Source organism: Panicum hallii, chromosome 2 (assembly GCF_002211085.1).
Source record: "Panicum hallii strain FIL2 chromosome 2, PHallii_v3.1, whole genome shotgun sequence".
Taxonomy (NCBI): Eukaryota; Viridiplantae; Streptophyta; class Magnoliopsida; order Poales; family Poaceae; genus Panicum; species Panicum hallii.
In genome coordinates this window covers 38,949,027-38,973,450 of record NC_038043.1, presented here as the reverse complement: position 1 = coordinate 38,973,450, position 24,424 = coordinate 38,949,027, and the positions used below count along the sequence as shown (strand labels likewise).

The window sequence follows — 24,424 nt, the reverse complement described above, 5'->3', positions numbered from 1 at the left end:
CTTTTTCTAGTAGTGTTCTCCCTCTCACAAGCACCGGCGGCCACTCCACAAATGCCCACAAATGTGGTTGGAGGGTCTCACAAGATTTACGAGCCCCGAATTTACAAATCTTGGTGCACGCAAGTACCAATAATAAAGAGGTGTGCAAACCTCGCCTAACTCTAGGCTAACATCCAAAGCAATGCGCTAAGAGGCCTAAACTAGCACTAATCAAGCCTTAAGACTTTTGCTAATTACCTTAATCTTCTCTTGAACACTTTAGTGATTAGAGCACTTGAATTTGTGTGGGAACCAAGCCTATATCTTCTCCAAATGAATCTATATTATGCATGGAGATATAGAATCAATGAGGGCAAAGATAGAGATATAGAATCAATGAGGGCAAAGATAGAGATATAGAATCAATGAGGGCAAAGATAGAGATATAGAATCAATGAGGGCAAAGATACCACATGTAGATTGAAACCAAATGAAGAGAACACCATGCATATCTCCAGGGATATTCTTCTTTGAACTTGAGACTACACACTGTTGGTGTTTTACCGTCAAGCCCACCGAGGGATACCCCTGAGGTGGTAGGTTGTAGGTGGGGTGTCGCCGAGATCTGAAACTCAAAGGTACAAGGAACATAAAACTTTAGACAGGTTGGGACCGCCGAAAGCGTAATACCCTACATCCTGTGTGGTGGTTTGTATTGTCTCAGGTGATTGTATGTTGGAGGAGGTCCTTGCCCGCCCTTACATAGTCTGGGGGGATAGTATTACAGAGATTCTAGCCAGATACGAGCTTAACAGTCCTAACTAAGTACTACTTGGGGTAGTTTCCTTCTGTTCCGACTAGTCCTACTCGTGTTCGAGTAGCTTATAACAGATATAAGGTATAGGACATGCCCCATCCCTTATCCTTGAGTCTTCATTACATGTGCACGGTCCCATGGCCCCGGGTCGGATACACACATGATAAGCTTGCAAACAAGGTTAGTCTCAAAATGACAAACCATAAGATAGCTCCCCCTAAATATGTGCATACAAGTACTCGAATTACTTGTGAGAGACATGCACAAGTCAATGACGACATTGGAAAGTTATCCTATGACTTGGATTTGGCACATAATATAAGAAATAAGGTTAATGCCATTTTCCTACAACTAATAAACCATGTAGGTTGCTCATGGGTTAGAGAGAAACACAAGCAACCTACCATAAGAAAGGTTACTCTAGGCAATGCAAAGGAATTTAAAAATGCTCATGCAATCCTAGACAAGTATATGAACTAGATGCTAAGTGAAATTGCATGAAAGTACATTTAGTTACCTAAGTTACCTATGGAGGATTTGGGTATTGGATGGATCAAGGATTTTGCAATTTGCTTTGATTCTTGATAAACTTGGCATAGGCATGAACAACTTCTTCTTTTGTAGCCAAGTCTCCAAATCCTCCCGAGTCTCATGGACTCTAAGTCACCTTTGGAACCCAAACCTTCTTGGAGCCCTTCATGTGATTCCCTTGGGCACCCAAATAGGTTGGTTCCACCCCTTGCCTTGCTTGTTGATAATGTGAGCCACCACCTTATTTTATTTTTTTCTTGAGGAGATAGGGTGTGCTCTTTTTCTTGTTAACCTTCAAGTAAGGCTTGGTGTTGGAGTTGACCTTCTTCTTATTTTCTTTCCCTTTCTTTTTGTTCTTGCACTCATAGGACTTGTGGCCTTCTTGATGACATGAGTAGCAAGTCACAGTTGCTCCCTTCTCAAGCTTCTTCACCATCTTGAGATGGTTATCTTGAGAAGGTTGTTTCTTGCACTCACGACAACTTTCCTTTTCCTTTAGCCTAGTCAAGTCCTTTGTAAGTCTTTCTACTTCTTGCTTGAGCTCTCATTTTCTTGGGCAATGCGATCATCACACTTGGGCAATGAGATCATCACAAGTCTCTACAACAACATTCTCAACACAAATCTCATTGCAAGAGGGTGAGCTTGATTCATCAATTAAATCAATACAAAGAAGTAGAGGCATCCTTTTTAGATTCAAAGATTGATTTTGATGTTGTTTTAGAGCTAATTTTAGTTTGTTTAAGCAACTCAATTTTCTTGGTTAGCTCGTCATTTTGATCAATGATCATATCAAATTTTTTGGCCAATTCTTTATAATTGGATGATGAGCTAGCCAATTTGTCTTTGAGTTCCTTGTTTTTAGAAAGAAGTTTTGTTATTGCTACCTCTTGAGTGCGAACAAGATCCATAAGTTCATGAATAGAAGGGCAAGAGTCGCCATCACTTACATCGCTATCACTCATACCTTTAGCCATCAGACAAATGTGCGATGAGCTTCATGATGGCAAGAAGGTACGTGACTTGTGGTGGATTTCTTCATCACTTGAGCTGGTCATATCAAATCCACCTTTTGCAATACCAGTGAAAGCCTTCTTGCTTGCGTTTCTTTCCATATTTTTTTGATGCGTCTTGCTTTCATGTGAGGACAATATTCAATGTAGTGTCCCTTCTCACCACAACCAAGACATTCCTTTTTCTTGTTCTTCCTTCATTGGTTGTAGCTCCAATTATTCTGTGCTTGTAGGGACACCTTTTGAGTTAAGCTTCTTGAGTAGCTTGTTGACTTCTTTAACAAGTTGCTTGATTTCTTCACTATCATCCGAGGAACTACAATTTTCTTGATCATCATCATCTTCCTCCTCTCCATCATTACAACTCTCATCCTCACTTGAGCTTGAGGCTTCACTTGAGCTTGAACTTGAGCTTGATTATTGCTCTTGAGCTTTCTTACTTGATGTGGAAGATTCTTGTTTATCTTCAATCTTCTTCTCCTTGTTTTGCTTGATGTACCAACATCTTGGCTTGAAGGAGAAGGTTCTTTGTCAATCTTCATAGATAGATCATGAGCAATGATCTTGCTTAATACTTGAGTTGGCTTCATCTTCCTCAACTTCTCAAACAAGTGGAAGTAGGTGACGATGGTGGAGTATCGATCCTTGGGAAGTACTTGGATGATCTTTCTTGATATGTCCTCATCACTCAACTTGGTCAAATCTATTTCATTTAGCTCATTGACAATAACATTTAAACATGAGTACATGTCATTAGCTAATTCATTAGGCATAATTTTACAAGAATTAAAAGCTTTTTTGACCAAGAGATACTTTTGCTCCCTAATATCTTTCGTGCCTTTGTGGAGCTCCTCGAGCGTGTTCCAAATTTCGTATGCACTTTTAAGATTATACACTCTACTAAACACATCAATGCTAAGAGATTCTAAAAGAGAATTTCAAGCAATAGCATTGAAGTGTATTTCCTTTTCATCGGCCTTAGTGGGGTTTGTCGGCTGGGTTAGGGGTTTCCTTCCTTCATTTGTCACTCTCCAAACACCTAAACCTTTTGCTTCTAAAAAGCATGACATGCGAACAAGCCAATAAGAGTTGTTTGTGCGGACAAAGTGTGGAGGCCTACCAAGATCACTTCTCACCTCTTCAGATGTCATTTTGCTCGATGGCGGTAAAACCAAAGGTCCAAAAACGAGCCACCAGCACTGATACCAATTGAAAAGGCCGTGACACCCTAAGAGGGGGTGAATTAGGTGTTTAAAAAACTAAGACTCCAAGCACATATAAAACGTATTCCAAAGTCTATCTAAAGGTGCACTAAGTTTTTCTATGTGTTGCTTTCTCTACCGCACAAAAGTTTTGCACCCTAGGTTCCAATCCTACAATACAAACTATATAAGGCAATTCTAGGAAAGGTAAACGCGGAAAGTAAGAGCAAGAAGTAATGTGGAAGGTAAGTGAGATAGAGAATGCAAACTCCTAGCACGATGATTTTTTACCGAGGTATCGGAAAGCTCTGGCTTTCCACTAGTCCTTGTTGGAGCCCCTCGCGAGGGAATACCCGCGCAAGAGCCAAGCTCCCAGACGAGTAACTCCGTGGATAGCCGACAGGCCTTCCCAACGCGCAAGTGGGTCTCCGCCTTGCCTCTCCCGGATGCTCCCCGCCGTCTTCACTAGGTAGAGCTTTGGCAAATCGCCGAGGGACTCTCCTCCCTCTCACAAGCACCGGCGGCCACTCTACAAACGCGGTTGGAGGATCTCGCAAGACTTACAAGCCCTAGATTTACAAGGTGCACGCAAGCACCAATAACAAAGAGGTGTGCAAATCTTATCTAACTCTAGGGTAACACCCAAAACAATGCGCTAAGAGGCCTAAACTAGCACTAATCAAGACTCTAAGATTTTTGCTAATTGCCTTAATCTTCTCTTAAACACTTTGGTGGATAGAGCACTTGAATGTATATGGAAACCAAACCTATAGCTTCTCCAAGCTCTAACACACTTGAAATGACCGGGTGGAGGGGTATGTATAGCCCCAACCAAAGAAACTAACTGTTACTCCAACGGGTAGAAAATCTACCTTGACAGACTAAATTGGTCCCTTCTCAATGCTCTGACGGTATGAATCAGTCAACTGGCAGTATGAATCGGTCACCTCTCAATGCAATGACCGAATGAATCGGTCCTACTCTGAAGGTAACCGTTGGATGGCTGACTCCCGGGCCTCTCAAGCCTTACCGACTGATTCGGAGATGCTCCTATGGACATGACCGAATTAACCGGTCATTCCAGAGCTGTTCTTCTTCCTTCCAGGGCCACCGACTGATTCGGTGGTCACTCTTCTCTGTCGGTTAGTTGTTAGTATTAATCGGTCAGTTGAAATAAGCTGCCCTGAGTTGATTTCTTAACGTGTTTTTTTTCTTTGATCATTTGGATGGCTTCCATTGCATTCTTGGAACCTATAAATATCTACAAAAGTACGCCTTGACAAAATATTAGTCGCAATGATTATTTTGTTATTCAATCACCAAAATCACAAACAATAGCTTAAGGATCATTTTCCTTACACGCAGTATGGCTAATTTATTATCTGACCTACCTAGACTCGTTCTCTATATTTATCAGAATCTAGAGAAATAGATCAGGACCAAACATAGACGTGCAGTTCACTCTGCATTTTTAACCTGGTATAGATACCGCAAGCTCTCAGTCTCACTCGTGTGTTCTTCCAAGTCATAGCCGCCACCTCGCCGGCGAGGACTCAATCCAGGCCAAAGATGAAACCGCATATTCAGTTCTCCACTGGAACTGCATTCAACCTTCAGCTCACTTAAACACACACTACCTTTTACCATTGCTTGTGTGCTCCTGTTTGCCTCCTTAGTTCTTTTGCCAAATTTTCACCACCAAACACTAAGGCTCAAGTGGAAATGGATCAGTTGCCATGTAATGCGTATGCGTCGCTGGCTTCAGAATGAGTGGCATTGGGAAAACCTATTCCACGTCGTCGTCGACGCCGTTGGTTTGCCACAAGGTTTGATGCTTATGGACACAAAACAGCGCTGCCAGCGCGCACCCATTTGCCGTTAGTGACCTTATTTTTGCAAATGATCATGAAGTAAATGGTGGTTGCCTCAAATAGAAAAGTAACCGGCCAAATAGCATATGTTGTCCTCCGAGGCCCTCTGAATCTAGCTATAGCTAGTGGACTTATGGGAGAAGATTGGTGTTTAAGCGGCGTCCAGATATATTTGCCATGAAAACTGATTGTTTTGTCTTACAGCGTCAAGAAACATGGTGCTGCAAATTTTTCTAATAAACTGTCAATTGCGACAGCCTCATGATGGTCATCATGGAAGAACGTGGATTCAGCTAGCAGTGCAGCGCATGGGTACACACACAAATCCTGCAGACCTCTCACATGGCAGCTCTCTGGTCAATGGATGTCCCGGCCCGTGGATCAACCGCAAATGGGGGCTCCGACAGGGCGATCTGCTATCCCCATACTTGTTTCTACTGGTGGCTGACGTCGTACAATCACTGATCAAGTTGTTTTAATTGATTTTACCAATTTCCATTTGTTTATCTTTTTTTTGTTTCACGCCAACGAAAGATGATACTCCGTTTGTTCATAATATTTGCATTGCCCATGCTTACGACTGACAGAAAAGCCCGAACCTCGTGAGCTAACTTGACTCAAACATAGTTTCGGCTTATTCCAGCTCGGCTCGATCTCTCAAACGAATCGAGCCAAATCTCAATTTTCGCTTATTTTCTCAACAAGCCAGCTCGTGAACTGCTCATGAACTGTTCGATTGGCTTATTAAGCTCGATAAATATGATAATATGGTACAATAAACTTGTCACTCAACTTATTTTTCAAATATGGTACTAACTAAACCTATTTTGAGTCTTCAACCATCTATGTTATCATATATTGGTTAATATCTCTTTTAGTGAAAATATTGATGTTGAACAATGCTCTGTTATCATATATTGGTTAATATCTCGTAGCCAAAAAGCACCGAGCCTTAACGAACCGTATTAGCTCATTAGCCACACGTACACATGGCCCACCATTACGCATGGGCCAATTATATACATGTAGTATCACCTATTAAATCAAGCTCAACAGCTTGATATATCTACTATATATATTATCCACCCGAGCTCACTGTCATCACCCTGCTAGCTCTCGCGGAGCCTGCCTTAGCTTGCTTCCTTACCATAGTCTCTTTTTTTCCTTTTTGTCTACTTCTCACCACAAATACACGCATCAGGACATGGTGGCATGGGTATGGGCGGCACCGAGGAAACGCATGCCACCTTTGGATCAACACCCCCTGATTGCCACGGCTGTTGGTGCTCAGCCTTACAGTCAAATGCCCCAAATCCAGCGGCTACTGTTGAGTTAAAATTTGCACACGCCATGATAGGGCCTGATGGCTGCAAAAGAATTTTTAGGTGATGCACCTCTGGATCAACACTGCATTGCACAAAGACACTGCAGTATTACATTAACCGTGTCATCCCTTCAATGGTTGTTTTGTTCAGAAAGGACGACAGTTCTCTGCTCTAAGCCTCTAATAACTGTGGAGCCATGGTGGAGCCAGTATCATTTTTCATTGCAATAACCAAGAGCACAATCTATTGCTTGCTGATCGACACGTGTGAAATACAATCTGAAAAACATGAACCCAGTTGCTACCACTAGCTTTGAAGTTGATAGTTTTGGCCCGCCCAAAAAGTTGCCACCATGCCATCAGGTCCATGGAATTAACCACAATTCAAGATGAGATTGATGGGTTCGATATGCGTTCGTGGCTGGGTAGTGATTTTGGCCCACCAGCTGTGGGTCAGTCCAACTAGCAAGATACCAAACCATCGCCCGACAACAGTTATGGTTAACAATACACGACCATACCACCGTTGATTGCTAATCCAACTCTACTTTGCTACCTTCGGAATGAAGGGGAGAAACGTGTCATACGAGTGGACCAATATCAACGGTGGTGAACGATTGCCGGTTCTCCGAGTGAGCCAGATCAGAGTGAAATAGAGTTCCGCAAGAGCTGAAGCGGATGGACATGTCAAATATCCTGTTACGTGCTATAACTACTACCAACCCTAGCAAGGGTGGAGGACCCGGTACGGCAAGGTATGGCGGCCGCCGTACCTTAATTTCTTGACAAGTATGTATCTTTAGATCTTCGACCGTTTTGTCGCCAGCGGCCATAGGAGCTCCAACTCCAACGTTCTAAACAGAGGAAGACAGTGCAGGGAAGAGAGCTCCAACTTCAATATAATCTTTCTACGATTCGACTTCACCGTACCTTGAATTTTTTCAGTCCTCCACCAGTGAACCCTAGGTTCCACCACTTCAGCTGTTTTGTCGCCGGCGGCCATAGGAGCTCCAACTCCAATGTTCTTCTGAACAGAGGAAGCCAGTGCAGGGAAAACTCGAGACTTTTGCAGTTTGCTTCCTCTCACATTGATTCCACTTCTTTGATCATGTTCATTGATACTATAGTGGTATTTTCAGCTGAAATCATGTAACCCAAAGGGACTGTACGCTGGTGTTTTGTGTAGAACATGCCAATGCTGGTACAATGTGCACACCTCTGAGGCTCTGACCTCTGAAGGATCAACAACCATGCAAATGCAAATATGCATACAAAGGATCGTCCCATTCCTTATTACGCGCATTTTAAAGGCTGGGCTCGAAAAACGAATTTGGCTGATTAAAAACGACCGATGATGAAAATAATTTTTACTAGAGTGTTGGTTAGGAGTTTCGAGCATTGCAATGCAATAATCTTGTCGGACTATTTCAGTTTTTGAGGTGATGGAAACTGCATGGACGCAGGCAGATGTGCATGAACGATGTTGTGGCCCACTATAACTCACTTTCACTACCGGAAACGCGGTCTTTACCGAGTGTCTGAGGCTTTGCCGAGTGCTAAAAATCGGACACTCGGCAAAGAGACTCTTTGCCGAGTGCTACACTCGGCAAAGAAAAACACACGGTGAAAACACCCTTTGCCGAGAGCCAGACACTCGGCAAAGAAAAACAGTCGGCAAAGAATACTTTGCCGAGTGTCGGGTGCTCGGCAAAAGACGACACTCGGCAAACGAGCGCCACGCAATTAACGGCGTCATTCTTTGCCGAGTGCCTAGTCGAAGACACTCGGCAAAGAGACGTTTTGCCGAGTGCCTGTCTAAGGCACTCGGCAAAATGTATATCTTTTTTATTTCTCCTTTGCCTAAATTTTTTTCTATTGTCATCCTACATTCTCCTCAACAACATATGTAATTTAGATTTATTTCTCAAAGTGTCTGCTATATTTCGTCAATTTATTTTATTTTATTGAATTTCTTGAATAATTCAAATTTGAACTGCGTGGTCATTCGAATAGTGGAAAAAATGAATGAAAAATTGTTATTTATGTTAATGAGCATGCTTTGATGTCTTATCGAAAAAAGGACCAGAAATTTTTGAACTACTATTCACGAAATATGGCGATTAAATTGTGTTCGAGTCGTATTTAAATTGTATAAAAGGCAAATTTGGTCGGAAAATTATGAAACTTGTCGAGATGTCATGTTATCATGTGAGGATATTGTGATAAAATTTTTATAAGATTTCGTGAAAGTTTGCAATCTACAATGCTTAACACCTAATCGGTCTATATATAAAATCATACAGCTCTTTGGAAAACTTTTAATTTGTAAGCATCGTATATTTTTACTTTAACGAAACCTCATCAGATTTTTATCATAGGTTCCCCATATGATATCATTACATCTCGACAAGTTTCATAATTTTCGGACCATATTTGCATTTTATACATTTTAAAAACAACTGAACAATAAGTTCGTCGTCATGTTTTGTGGACAATAAATTTGAAATTTCTGATTTTTTTTCTCGATAATGCCTCAACGCATGATTCAATAACGTGAATATCATTTTTTGATTCATTATTTTCCATTATTCGTGTGATTTGTAGTTCAAATTTTAATAATTACAAGAAATTCAATAACATGAAATAAATTGATGAAATATAGCAAACACTTCGATTAATGGGCACAAATTGCACATACTGTTGCATGTAATGTAAGTATCACAGCAAAAAAGTTTGGTGGCAAATAGGTGTAAAAAACTAAAATCATTTGCCGAGTGGCTGTTTCGGGCGCTCGGCAAATCGGCCTCTTTGCCGAGTGCCTGCTCGGGGCGCTCGGCAAAGCCACCTGTTTGCCGAGTGCCTCCGATCTGCGGCACTCGGCAAAGCCCCAGGGCTTTGCCGAGTGCCGCAGATCGGAGGCACTCGACAAAGAGGGAATATATCCCAGCCGGCCCCCCGCGCGCCCGTTACCCACACGCGCGCGCTATCTTCAATTTCGCCCCCGCCCCCGCCCCCGCTCCCAGCCCCACCGCGCCGCCACCGCTCCCCCGCCCCGCAACCCTGGCTGCGTCCCCGGCCTGCGCCCCCGCCGCCGCCGTGCCCCCGGCCCCCCGCCGTGCCCCGGCCCCGACGCCGCGCCCCCGGCCCCCCGCCGCGCCCCGGCCCGAGCCGCCGCCGCGCCCCCGGCCCCGACGCCGCGCCCCCGGCCCCCCGCCGCGCCCTGGCCCGAGCCGCCGCCGCGCCCCCGGCCCCCCGACGCGCCCCGGGCCCGAGCTGCCGCCGCGCCCCCGGCCCCGCCGCCGCGCCCCCGGCCCCCTACCGCGCCCCGGCCCGAGCAGAGTGAGTATTCAGTGAAGATTACTCTTTCTTACCTTTAGTACTTTGTTGTAGTAAGGATTCATCAGTTCGAATGCTTACATCGAGAGAATATTTCAAGTTAGATTGTGTCCCTCTTGAAACCTTAACACAGCATACAAGACAGAAATCCCCATTGCCGTTTTTCAGAAATGATGCATTATATACTAGAAGGAGCTAGTGAAATAACTTCTCATTTCTATTGCAAGCTCACCACTACAACAAGTCCCGTTTGCTACTCGAATAAGAGAAATCTCGATGGAAACTATGCACAAGCAAAACTGAGTTCCAGTTTGCTACTCGAATAAGAGAAATCTCGATGGAAACTGTGCATTTTACATGAGAATACCTAGGTCAAATGGCTTAGATCGATATCATTTCTTCAGTAGGACTAGAAGGTGTCAGGAATTAATCTTGCAGCGCCCTAATCTTTAGTAATTTGTGATCTCTGTTTTGGTTTGTGTGTGTGTGAGTGTGCCTCCTTTGATGTAACATATGTAACATATATTATTAAGTCACCTAGGAATATTAAAGCAAAATTGAGGCTTCCATTGCAGGTACTGCCCCCGGCCGCGCCCTCGGCCGTGCCCCCGCCGCGCCCCGGCCGCCGCAGGTACTGCATCCGTTTATGTTCCACTAGCTGATGCACGTTTCTTTAAAAAAATACACCATGTATCTTTAGGAGTTGTTGTAGATCATTCTGCTGTGTTGATATAACATGCCATATTCCTCGCTCCCGTGCATATACGTAGGGCAATTGATATTACTCTATCTCCGGTGTATATGTTAGAGGATGGAAGACCGCGCGTGGATGTACACTGGCCGCCCAAGTCAGGTTGGGATGACTAGTGAGTGGATCAGGAAGACCGATGCTTTCTTGGAAATGGCGTTTGGTGAAGCTGCTAAAGGAGCGAATATGATTCTCTGCCCATGCAGCAAGTGTGCAAACAGGAAAAGACAAAATAAGAAGAACATGGGGGAACATCTTTGCAAGAATGGATTTACGGCAGACTATACCCGGTGGATCTACCACAGTGAAGCCAATCGTATGAGAGAGGATGTGGTGAGACCACGTGTCGAGGATTATGATGCTAATGCCGGTGTAGCGGACATGTTGGATGACTATGGGGAGGCACGGTTCGCCGAGGGACAAACGGAGGAGGAGCCAGAGTCGACCGCAAAGGCGTTCTACGACATGCTTGCTGCGTCACATAAACCCCTTCATGGACATACGACGGTTTCTCAGCTTGATGCCATTGGACGCATAATGGCGTTAAAGTCGCAGTACAGACTGAGTCGAGGCGCCTTTGATGCTTTATTGACAGTTATTGGTAGCCTGCTTCCGAAGGGTCACATTCTACCAAAGAGCATGTATGAGGCACGGAAACTGCTTCGTGCACTCAAGATGCCGTATGAGCAGATACATGCTTGTAGGAATGGGTGCGTCCTGTTTAGGAAAGAATACACGGAAGCAAAGTACTGTCCAAAGTGTAAATTCTCAAGGTTCATGGAGGTAGACTGTGATGGTGATGGCCCAAAGAGGCAGCTTAACATTCCCGTGACAGTCCTACGATACCTTCCGTTCATACCGAGGATCCAGAGGCTATACATGACTGAGGACTACGCGAAACAAATGACTTGGCACAAAAATGGCAAACGATACAATCCTGACAAGATGGTACATGCATCCGATGGTGAAGCATGGAAACACTTTGATAGCATTCATCATGAGAAAGCCAGAGATGCTCGTAATGTACGTGTTGCGCTGGCAACAGATGGGTTCAATCCTTATGGAATGTCGGCTGCCACATACACATGCTGGCCTGTATTCGTTATCCCCCTCAATCTTCCCCCGGGCATATGCTTTCAACGGCAGAACATAATCTTGTCGTTGATTATTCCTGGACACCCGGGGAATAATATGGGTGTGTTCATGGAGCCTCTCATTGATGATTTGATCCATGCTTGGGAGTACGGGGTATGGACATACGATCGGGCTACAAAGCAAAACTTCATAATGCATGTTTGGTACCAATACTCCATGCATGACTTGCTGGCGTATGGGGTATTATGCGCATGGTGTGTTCACGGGAAGTTCCCATGTCCTGTATGCAAGGAAGGTCTTAGGTTCATTTGGTTGCAGAAGGGTGGCAAGTATGTCGCTTTCGACAAACATCGGCAATTCCTCCCTCTTGACCATCCGTTTAGACGAGACATCAAGAACTTTACGAAAGGTGTCGCAGTGACAAGCGTTGCACCTCCAATGAAGACTAGTGCTGCAATTCGTCAAGAAATAGATGCTCTCGTGGTCAATCCAGCAGGTGGCTTTATGGGATATAGCGAACAACATATGTGGACTCATAAGTCAGGCTTGACTCGGCTCCCCTACTATGATGACTTGATCCTTCCACACAACATTGATGTCATGCACACCGAAAAGAATATCGCTGAGGCACTTTGGTCAACAATCATGGATATTCCCGGCAAGACAAAGGACAACGTTAAGGCTAGAGTTGATTTGGCAATATTATGTGATAGACCGAACCTAGAGATGAAGCCTCCTTGTCGCGGAAAGACATGGAGAAGGCCTAAGGCCGATTTCGTCTTGACCAAGCCCCAGAGGAGGGAAGTACTAGAGTGGATTAAGAAGTTGATGTTCCCTGATGGGTATGCAGCTAATCTGAGTAGGGGGGTCAACTTTTCATCTATGCGAGTCTTAGGGATGAAGAGTCATGACTACCACATATGGATTGAGCGCCTTCTTCTGGCGATGGTTCGAGGCTATTTCCCTGAGCATGTGTGGCTAGTATTTGCAGAGTTGAGCTATTTCTTCCGCCAGCTTTGTGCCAAGGAGTTATCTCGGACCGTGGTTGCAGACTTAGAAAGAATGGCACCGGTGTTGCTTTGTAAGTTGGAGAAGATCCTTCCACCTGGCTTTTTCAATCCGATGGAGCATATGATTTTGCACCTCCCGTATGAGGCACGAATGGGGGGGCCGTGCAGGGTCGTTGGTGCTATCCAATCGAGAGGTGTCTAAAGGTGCTTCGAAAGAAATGTGGAAATAAAAGCAAAATTGAGGCTTCCATTGCAGAGGCATACATTCATGAAGAGGTGTCCAACTTCACAACAACATACTATGGTAAGAATAGAACATCGTGGCTTTAGTCGTTTTGTACATTAGGATGGCTTAATTACATCTTCTAATATGTCATGCATGTACTTGCTGTCTTGTAGGTGACAACCTCCCTAGCGTGCATAATCCTCCCCCTCGTTACAATGCTAGCGAAAATGAATCGAACCTCAGCCTGTTGCAAGGGCAACTCGGAAGTGCAAGTGGTTCGAGCAATAAGACATTGAGCCCTCAAGAATGGCGTCAGATCATGCTATATGTGTTGACCAACCTTGAAGAGGTGGTGCCGTACATGAAGCGATTTCTTCGTGAGTTCTGGCATCAATCAAGGGATCCTACCGAGCAGGAATGTGATACCCTTCTTAGACAGGGCGCGGGGAATGGATCGCCCACTTTCATTGCTTGGTTCAAACAGCAGGTACCGTCCAATGTAGCTCGTACTTAGTTTGTCAATCGTAGTTGTTGTTACGTGCAAATAATATGACGATCTATCATGCTTGAACTTGCAGGGTCATAGGATGAGTGCCGAGTTGAGACAGGTTGCAGATGGCTTTGACTGTAGGGTCAGATCATATTCTGGTTATGACGTTAATGGATATCGTTTTTGGACGAGAAGCCATGAGGCAAGTCGACCCAATCGAAAGACCAGAAATTCTGGAGTTTTTACTCTCGGCCTTGATAATGTCGAGTATTACGGAAGAATTGAAGAAATATATGAACTCAGTTTTCATGGTTCCAAACCTCTTAATCCCGTTATATTCAAATGCCATTGGTTTGATCCAGAGGTAACGAGACGGACATATTCTAATCTTGGGCTAGTGGAGGTCCGACAGGATTCCATCTTACCAGGAGACGATGTCTATATTGTGGCCCAACAAGCCATACAAGTTTATTATCTCCCATATGCGTGCCAAACCAAGGAGCATCTTAAGGGTTGGTATGTTGTGCACAAGGTATCACCGCATGGCAAAGTACCTGTCCCAATCGATGAGGATTACAACTTAGACCCAAACACATATGATGGAGAGTTCTTTCAAGAAGAGGGGCTAGAAGGGCGATTTGAGATAGACTTAACCGAAGCAATCGGAACGGAAGTTGAAATGGTTATTGAAGAGGAGGAGGAGGAGGATGAGGTGCAAAATGCAAAAGACTTACAAATGCTAGAAGCATTACATTTAGGCAATGTCAATGATGATAGTTATGCTTCGGATAATGTGGACTATGACATGGTTGATAGTGATGATGAGACTTATGATCCAGCTAATCCTGATGATGAAGATTACTTTTAATCAATGTAATACTATATTATTATGTAATTATATTTTATTTATTTTGCATCTCTTTCTAAGTATGGCATGTTTATCTGTACTTATTGATTTACTCTTCTTAATTTCAGGTGATTGAACAAAGATGGTGGGCGGTGGTTACTTGAGGAACGTACGGTCCCTTTACTCCAGGGCGAGGAGTGCCCCTGCACCGTCCGATGTAGCAGAGGGGTCATCACGGAGGGGGAGGGGGAGGAGGGGGAGGGGGAGGGGGAGGGGAGGGGGAGCTCATAGAGGCCCTCACAGGACGACACGGAGGAGGAGGCACAGTTGCCTACGCAGGATGAGGTGCAGGAGAGGGACGAGGAGTTGCAGGAGAGGGACGAGGAGTCGCAGGAGGAGGACGAGGATTTGCAGCACACCGCCTCTGGTTCCACAGGCTCTGGTTCCGCAGCCTCTGGTACGTCCAGAGTCTACTTGCGAGGTCCCTCGAGTCTCCCTCACCGACCGATACCTCGTGACAGGCGCCCGCTGATTACTCCCGATAAGAACAGGTAACTTTAAATGTTTTCACCGCTTCTACATGTTATATGTTCAAATCTGGAATAGAAAGTAATAATTTTTCTTAATCACTTGTGCAGGGGTTGGAAGATTGTGCAGCCTGGAGCTTCTCACAAGCGCACCGTCAATGGCATCATCGGTGTTCTATGCAGACAACACTTTCCTGGCATGGTTGAGTACGGCGGAGTGTGGGAGCCCGCCTATACGTTTGAGCACTACGCCCGCGGCCCCCGATGCTGAAGATCGGGAGGGCAGGGTATTCAGCAACAAGGCGGAGCGGGTGAAGGGGGAGCTGTGGGTAAGTGCTCAATAAATCGCATATTAATTGCACAAATTTATACCATAAATGAATGAGATCCATTGTGTTTGTATATGTAGGATTTCTTCAGATGCGAGGCTGGTAAAGAGGGCGAGGCAGATGTGGTGATCACCAACTGCTGCAAGAAACTGGTCTGGGAGATGCACTACGAGGCGCGTATCCAAGCCGTTAGAAATTACCACGCCACCGTCCTTGGACAGAAGGTCACCAAAGAAGAAGCAAGAACAATTTATTTGACTCCGGAGCAGTACATGCAGGTAAAGAACAAAACGACTGTGGCTTGATTCTTTTTCTACATTAGGATAGCTTAATTTCATCTTCTAATACGTCATGCATGTACTTGGTGTCTTGTAGGTGACTCCTAATTGGTGCATCTCGTTTCCCGATTGCTGGCGATACATAGTGCAGAAGTGGTGCTCCGAGGAGTGGGAGCAGAATCACGTTGCTTGCCGGGAGCGACGTTTGTTGATGCCAGGTGTAGCACACCATCAAGGCAGCCGCAACATTAGCGGATACGCTGAAGCATAGGTACACGAATACATTTATTTCATCTAACACTCAATTATGCATGCTTTCTAATCATCTTGTTGCTTTTCTCGCAGTCATCGTCACATGGTGGCCAGCCTTGCAACCTCTTCACGGCATTTGCTCTGTCCCACAAGGGAAAGGCGACCTCCGACGTTAGCTACAACCCGGAGGACAGGCCCGAGGCATACAGCAATGCGAGCATCCACACCCGCCTCAGTGAGTATACATCGATGGCAAGAGAGGTTCATGGCCCAGAATATGATCCCACCACAGAGGATCTTGACACAGAGATCGTCATGAGGGTCGGAGGAGGTAAGAAGAAAGGACGGTACTGGATTGCCGATGGCGCAATCGACTCGTCCTCTACTCCTACTCTTTCTCAAATTCGAGCAAGGAGCACGAGTGTGAGCCCAGCCATACGACCTCGGCAGGACACTTCCCGCCATCAGATACAGGCACTCGAGGTTATTCCTTCTTTATCCGTCGTTCGTTGATTATTACATACATTTTGTTTGCATTATTGTAAGGTTGGGGTGAAAACTGTGCAAGGCCGGCTGGAAGAAGAGACGAGGAAACGACAAGAGTTGGAGCAAAGGATGAGTGCTCTACTTACTTACATGCACGCTGCAACGGGTGTACCTCCGCCAGCTACTCTGTTCGCTCAACCTCCTCCACCTGATCCGTACTCTACTCCGGTAAGTGGGGATAAGTTGTATTTATGTATGATCGTCAGTTATCTTGTCTCATATGCATGTGTAGCATCTTTCCCGCTTCATTCAGAACGGAGTAGATCCCCACACATATATTCTGCTATATGGTCGGCTCGGCTCTAGCTTGCCGTGTCACCTCGCTGCTGCAGCTAGCTAGCTAGTGTTCTCACGCGTGTATGTTTCTATAAGTGTGTCCAGGTATGTGTGTGCTTATCCCATTTTGCCATGCTTGTACTTCGGTAACTTTAGGTCTATTACTTCAATATGATTACTATACAAACTATTGTAAAAAACATGGGATGAACAGGCAAAATGCAAGCACGCTTTAATCTCAATTCAGAGTTTATGGTGGTTACCTCAGGTGCCATCCAATAAACAGTTCCTTTCCAATTTTTCTGATTGCAAAGCAGACCTCCTTAGTGAGTGCAAAATCTGCAAGTTTCACAGATCCATTATCATCCACTAGAATATTTGCGCATTTTATGTCTCTGCAAGATCACATTTTGAGCTATATAACAGTATAGTATATTGATATAATTCTGCATACTTTTCAAATCAATGTGGAAAATACAGTTATCAGGCATTGCTTTGCAAGGTCTCATTTGAACTAAAATCTGATCAGATTATAAGCTATATAACAGTATACTATATTGAAATTTGCTGTCATTTGCATTTCAGTTTTATTGGTTAAAAGTAATCCATCTTCTTTGTCAGCTTTATTGGTTAGGTTTCTAATAGTCTGGCTATATTTATGTATGATCGTCATTTATCTTGTCTCACATGCAATCTCTTCTTCTCTGTGTAGAGACAATCGGCGGCGTCAAATAATCCGCATGCTACGCCATCTCCAGATCAGGCAACTCCAAATCAGCCATCTCGAAATCTTCATATGTGACATTGGAGCTTGTGTGGTGAGCTTGTGTGGTGAACATGTGTGGTGAACTTCAAATGAACCTTTATCGTTGTTAACACTTATGTGGTGAACTTGTGTATGTGATTTTACTTGTGTGATGACGAGATTTTGTTAAATTTGGTTGTGACGATAAGACTTGCGTGAATTTGGATTTGTATGTGAAATTTCAAATAATATGCCTGTGTGAATATATAATATGCATGTGTGAATATATGCCTGTGTAAAATGGTGGGGAAAAAACAAATTAAAATCCTTAAAAAAACTCTTTGCCGAGCGTAAAAGAAAACACTCGGCAAAGTTTAGGTCACTTTGCCGAGTGCCACGTCACAGGCACTCGGCAAAGTGACCTAAACTTTGCCGAGCGCCCTCAGTTCGGCGCTCGGCAAAGAGCCAGCCTTTGCCGAGCGCCTAACCGAGGGTGCTCGGCAAAGAGCCAGCCTTCGCCGAGCGCCTAACCGAGGGCGCTCGGCAAAGACTAGGCCCTTTGCCGAGTGCCTTCCAGAGGGCGCTCGGCAAAGAGCCGTCACGGTCCCAAACGCCGTCATGTCTACTTTTCTTTGCCGAGCGCCTTCCTGACACTAGGCAAAACCTTTGCCGAGTGCCCGACAAAAGGCACTCGGCAAAGACGTCTTTGCCGGAATATTCACTACCGAGTGCCCTTTGCCGAGTGTTACACTCGGCAAAGCCTTTGCCGAGTGTTTTTGGGGCTTTGCCGAGTGTCTCAAACACTCGGCAAAGTAGGCTTCTCCCGTAGTGTTTGTTTGGTTGGTGGGTACGGTTGATCCCGCCAGGATACCAAACAACCGGCCCAGTCCACATGTAAGCATACTTCTTCTTTCGCAGGCCATCCATACTATTGCTCAAACCTTAACTCTAGACACCTCACTAGCTCTCGTCATAATTGGAGCTGGCAAAGGATCTTAAAATTTAACCTAGCTAATGTAAGGCCTACCGATACTACTGCTCACAATTTAATTCTAGACACCTATCTAGCTCTCTTATAATTAGGGGTGGTAAAGTATCTTAAAATTTAGCCTAATGTAAGGGTCAAGCTCATATATATTTTATACAATTTTAAGCTAAGAATATAAGGATCAAGTTAGATTGTGAAGAGAATATTAAGGCCATGATCCATTACCATCCCTAATCATAACTGATGCAGCTTCAAATAACTTGTGCGGGACCAAATCTCTGCGATTTAAGACGGACGAGGTCCTGCTCTGCCTCCTTTTTAGTGCATGATATAAGTAAGTAAAAACTAAAAGCGATATATGTTCACTTCTCTGCGGTATATAAGCCCCTTCAGTTCACTTCACAACTATTTGCACCCTTTCACCTATCCAGTCACAACTACGCAACATGAATGTCGTGCGTTCATTTGCACTTTGCTACCTTAGCTTAAATGCATCAGCAATTCAGCAGCATGCCACTAGCTTATTCGGAATGAGCGGTACTAGGGGAATGCATTCCATATGCTCAGATAGGATGAGGGCTCCCTATCACCGTCGATGCAAAGACAGAGTCAGTTTGGCACTACCAACCTTGCACTCGGGTATAAACATGTGGGAAATGGTAGATTCGCCGAGTCCTGTAACAGTGACACGAAAGCTTGCAGTCCGCTTCGGGCATCTTTGGTAGCTGGATGTTCTCTGATTTCTGCAATAACATTTGGCTGCTGTCTGCAATTTCTGATTAGTCATGATTAATTAATTGTTTAGTTTCATGCATAATAAATCATCCGAATACCAAGATTATATTGCATGATTGCAATGATTAGTAGACTTTGTTGGGATGTGCCGTGCTGATCATCTCTGGCTACAAGGGTGCGGCAATTGGCCACATCCATCCAGCTCGTCGGTGCTGTCTGTCGACTAAAGCTTAACTGCATTATTGTCTGTTTGTGTATCTAAGGAGCTCATTTTATTTCCTGGTTTGGTTAGATTGGTTGCATTTGATCAACGGAAAAGCTGCCTCTTAGCAGCACCAAAAATTTTCCAAGTGACTCGCGTTTGTGTCTGTCCTAGTGTATGTGAGCTCGTCAATCGTCATCGTCACCGGCGAGCCAGACTCTGACGTCCGGTCGTTGCTAACGGGTGGCATCACAGCATCGTAACCGTTCTTTTTATTAGGAAATGTAACCACGTTCTTTTTATCAGTAGAGAAGTGACATGTGCGTCGAGCATTAATTTTTGCCAACCAAACAAAAATTGAATAACATTTTCAGTGATTTTTTAACCAGTTATGTCTACCTGGCACCCGAGCACTTGTGCAACATGTTATGTACTTACCTGCTGGTTCCTCATACGTGTCGTAGAACTAAAGTAGATAAAAAAATGAAACTGCATATTCAGTTCTCCACTAGAAAGTACGTTCAACCTTCAGCTCACATTCAATCAACACACTCTACCTTTTACCACTGCTTGTGTGCTTCTCTTTGCCTCCCTAGTTCTTATTAGATATTAGGCAAATTTCAGCATATTTTAATTCCGAGTAGTACTACAAATTCCATGATGTAAATTAGTGACCATGTGACAAAAAGGCATGTGCTTGTGTTTATGTTAATTTTACTAAATAACATAAATAAAAAGACAAACAATAGCAGATTTAGGAAGTACCCGGCACGGGACCAGTGCGGGAGGCACTAGTTGCGTCATTCCCACGACTGGATCTTGGATCGGTCTAGGGCTGTTCAATGTAGTCGAACTAAGTAGATGCAGTGCATATAGCCGTCATAAAGTAGTCGGAATGATCTTAATATTCACTTGAGGAACACAGCTACGTCCACCAGGAAGTAGTCGATCGAGACACCGAGTAGTCGTACGTGTTGAAGAAGTCGATCGGCTTCAGAAAATAGTCGTAGGAGTTGAGGGAGAAGTAGTCGATCGGGAGCCAGCGAGCAGTCGCGTGAAGACGCTCCTAAAAATCTGATTGCCCGCTATCCTATGTAGGACCTTCAGCATGCAGAGATTCTGCAAGCCTGCTCTCGCTAGTATGCACGCGCAGTGCCAGCGATGGAAATGCAAAGAAGCAGCCGGAGGAAAAGGGGAATGAGTGTGTGTTTCACACACTTTTGGAGGAGAAAGGACTGGTCCTCTTATACCAACGTGCGGCTAAGAGGGGAGGGAATGCACCACGACACCATGACTAGGTGTAATGGCTATTAACTTAGTGAATCAGCCATTCATGCACCAGTTATTGTCATTAATAGCTAGCGCCAAACAGCCATTAATCTCATTCAGTGCAAAAAATTCTGCACTCCACGTAGCACGCATGACCACGAACACGACCACGAGCCTCAAATACTCATATGGGATTAAACACATAATTCCCCAGCATTTATTAGTAGGCTTTTAGTTCTTTTATTGTAAATGAATAAAATGCGCCAAACCTATAAATTCCAACAATCCCCACCAAGAATTTCAAGCCACACAAGAAATACCCTCATACCCTCTTTGATATACCATTATTCTAAAGAGACTGTTAAGTTGAACTTCCATCTCGAACTAAGGCTACACTTATTTACAACTGTACAATGGACTATGGCTTGAATACCAGTCTTATGCAAATAAGCTTAGCCAGAGCCCTACATTGGTACTAGGCTGCATAAGCATTCCCGCAGTTGGAGCTTATAAGTCATACTCCGGGCCTCTTCATGTATCTAGTGGTCATCCAATCTCATACAGATTAGAAGAGAAATGCACCACTACTGGAATGAGTCTTGTTCAAAGGTTCTCTTCTCCCGGCCAGTCAGCAGCTTGTTTCACCATCCTAATTTATGGGATCTCCAATCACATAGGGCAGATTACCACTATTGAGCACACGGGTCTCAAGCCCAATTCTTTGGATACACTGTCTGTCACATTCCGTGAAAGACCCTTTATAATTGATCTGCAAGATTTTTAGCCGTCTGAATATAATCCAAAGCTATCACTCCAGTGTTCCTTAATTTTCTGACAGATTTTAACCACCACTTCACATGCTTGAACTGTTCACCTTGACAAGCACAGTTTGATTATCACATTTCATTCAGATAGCCGATATCGGTTTCTCAACTACCGGCAAATCCATTAGGAGTTCACGAAGCCACTCGGCCTTAACAGAGTGGTGGTGTCTAATGCAGTGAGTTATGCTTCATAATTGATCTCGTTAAGATGGTCTGCTTGCAAGACTTCCAGGAAACAGCGCTATCTCCAAGTGTGAACACATATCCACTCATGGCCTTAATCTCATCTGCATCAGAGATCAAGTTTTAATCAATGTACCCCTCGAGTACTTTTGGGTACCCGGTGTAGTGAATCCTATAGTACATTGTGCCTATTATATAGCGCATTACTCTTTCAAGAGCATTCTAATGACCATCTCCCGGGTTTGAAACAAACCGGCTCAGTTTTCTTACAGCAAACGAGATAATCAGGCCTCGTTGCACTAGCTAGATATATCAACGAACTAATGATCTGAGAGTATCTCAGCTGACCTCTCATTATTTTTTTATTCTTCCTCAGAATTATGATGGCATCCTAAGGTGTTGAGACAGGTTTACGGTCACTGTAACCAAAGCGGCTTAAAACCTTCTTCGTCTAGTGAGAATATGAAAGAGTCCCCACCATTACTTGTTAACGCAAAAAGCCGGCGATCAGTTTCCTGCATGACCTCACACGAGAACCTGGGAGATTTGCTTTCCTCCGACGCAGGCTCCAAAATAGCTTCACGTAGGTGCAAGGCGTGCCAGTCAGTTTGACTATTCAACTGACAAGATATGTAACGACGTTGCATCGGCTTTTTAAAGAAAAACATAAAGCTGAGCTGATACAACTTTTGAAAAAATAAAATATATGATGGCCCGTCGGCCATACGATAGAATTGAAATACTCAAAGCACAATAGCCGATACTAGAAATAATTACTCAAGTATGCATCAGTTGGTAAATAAAATTAACAAACTGAGCAATCGCCGAACAAATAAATTATTATAAACAAAATCATCAAACTTGTGACAATTAATCTAGCATCACCACCAGTAGGATCGGAGCTAACCGAGACAGCGCTAGCAGCAACGAGATAGACTTAAAAGCCACTAATCGATGAATCTAGATGCGACGAGATAAGAGTTCGGCAAAAGCTCACTAAAGGTCAAGAATAAGAAACAATCGGCTAATAAAGCACATTGTGTTGAATTTTTTATAATATGACAATTGAAGCAACGTGATAGATGTATAAGATAAGCCTGCCGATATATCTTTATTCAAGGTGAGATAACTTGATTCTACCTCATCTAGCAAGAGATCAAGTTGATGCAACTTTACAAGATATGGTAAAATCGATAACTAGACAGACTAGACGAAATCATAGCAATGCGCCCGTGATTAAAGCCTAGAGCACCTGACAGACGAAGACTGTGGCGGACTGCAGGTCGAAGCGATGCAGCCCCGTTCACCGAAGAAGACGCCGAGTAGCTATATTACTCCTACTCCTAGGGTTTGGTGTGAGAGCCGAAAAGGTAAATTGAAAAGATAAACTATGTTGTATTGATAAACTATGTTGTATTAATTGAGAGATAATTGGTACAATGGACAGAGGTACATATTTATATCCTAGACAACCTAGTCAATCACGGCACACCAAACTTGTTAAAGAAAAAATATCTAAATAAAAGGAATTATTAAGATACATGGACTTTAATCTCCCTTATGTAGAATCCTTACTAATGAAGCTTATTGTCGACCCGTCCGTGCGGAGACTAACCCACATGCATGATTAACTTAGACTTCTTCTCGTGCGGCAACCTTGCTTTCTTTATTCTAATCAACTTGCCATGCACGCTGCCCCTGACCTTCCTGCATGCATCTTTCTTTATTCCACGGATTTATCGGCTCCCACATCTTCCACCAGTAATAATAAAATAATCCGGTCATGATGCTAATCATATTTTATTAACAAGAATTCTTCACATGATATGACCATATATGTGCATGCGAATCTTATTAGCTTAATTTCTTTTCCTTCTCGTGTGAATTTTAACTGGTAAAACATCAGCTCTATCGACGACTGCTGCTGTCCGTCAGCTACCATTTTGATGCTCTATTAGAATAAATTCACATACTAGCCGATAGAAGGCTCGCTGCCCACGACTCTTGCGAACGTCTGCTGATAGCCAACAGCACTTTTCTCCTCCGAATTATTCTGGATTTGCTGGTCAAAATCCGGTGTCAACATACGCCCCCCAATTCGAAGTATGATTATTCATGCTTCGAACTTTGTAAGTCCAGCGCCTCAACCTTCTGGCGATGCAACTAATTTGACCGCTCAATGGACTTAACACCTTGACTTTTCTGGTACCACTCTCTCATAGCCGATGTCTTTATTGAAGTTTCTTACCAGAATCATATTTTCTGATGTATTAGTTGACGCCTCCAGCATGATAACCATGAGACTTCAATAACTCACAGATGAATCTAGACGAAAACACAGCGATGCGCCCGGTAGTTAAAGCCTAGAGCACCCGGCAGATGAAGACTGTAGCGAACTAGAGACCGCGGCAAAATTTTGTGGTACAACTCTATTATAGCCGATGACCTTCTTCAGGCTTTTTATCACACAATTTTTTTAACCAATGTGAAGAATCAAGTCAACTCTACTCCTCCTGCTAAATAACTTGGGTCTTTTCAAAGATATTCAAATCAAAATATAACCTTGCTCCTCAAATGATTCTCTCGGATCACTCATTGTGTATGATTCCTTACCAAGGCATTTGTGTTGCCTCTTCTTCTTCCTACTTCTAATAAGGCTTTTTGTGGAGCTCGGGGCAGAGGATAAAAAAGAAGCATATTTGCATTGCATATTTTTGCAAAGTCAAAAATTGAATCCAATGGAGAAAACAAGTCATACAATTAGATTAAGATGTGCATGTG

The 24,424-nt window shown here is 43.9% G+C and overlaps 1 protein-coding gene across 1 annotated transcript; it reads left to right on the top strand.

The window, feature by feature from the left end:
- The first annotated feature begins 10,884 nt into the window (after positions 1-10,884).
- Positions 10,885-11,974, top strand: LOC112881017. Its single transcript, XM_025945730.1, has 2 exons — positions 10,885-11,769; positions 11,867-11,974. Exons 1-2 carry the CDS (start codon positions 10,885-10,887, stop codon positions 11,972-11,974), a joined length of 993 nt encoding a protein of 330 aa, XP_025801515.1.
- Positions 11,975-24,424: the final 12,450 nt, after the last annotated feature.

What these genes read in the sequence shown, in the direction of transcription:
- LOC112881017 (XM_025945730.1), top strand. Translation starts at nt 10,885, where the DNA reads ATGGAAGACCGCGCGTGGATGTACACTGGCCGCCCAAGTCAGGTTGGG. An exon ending in GATACAATCCTGACAAGATG is followed by an intron (nt 11,770 to 11,866) that starts GTACATGCATCC and finishes CGCTGGCAACAG; the next exon opens with ATGGGTTCAATCCTTATGGA.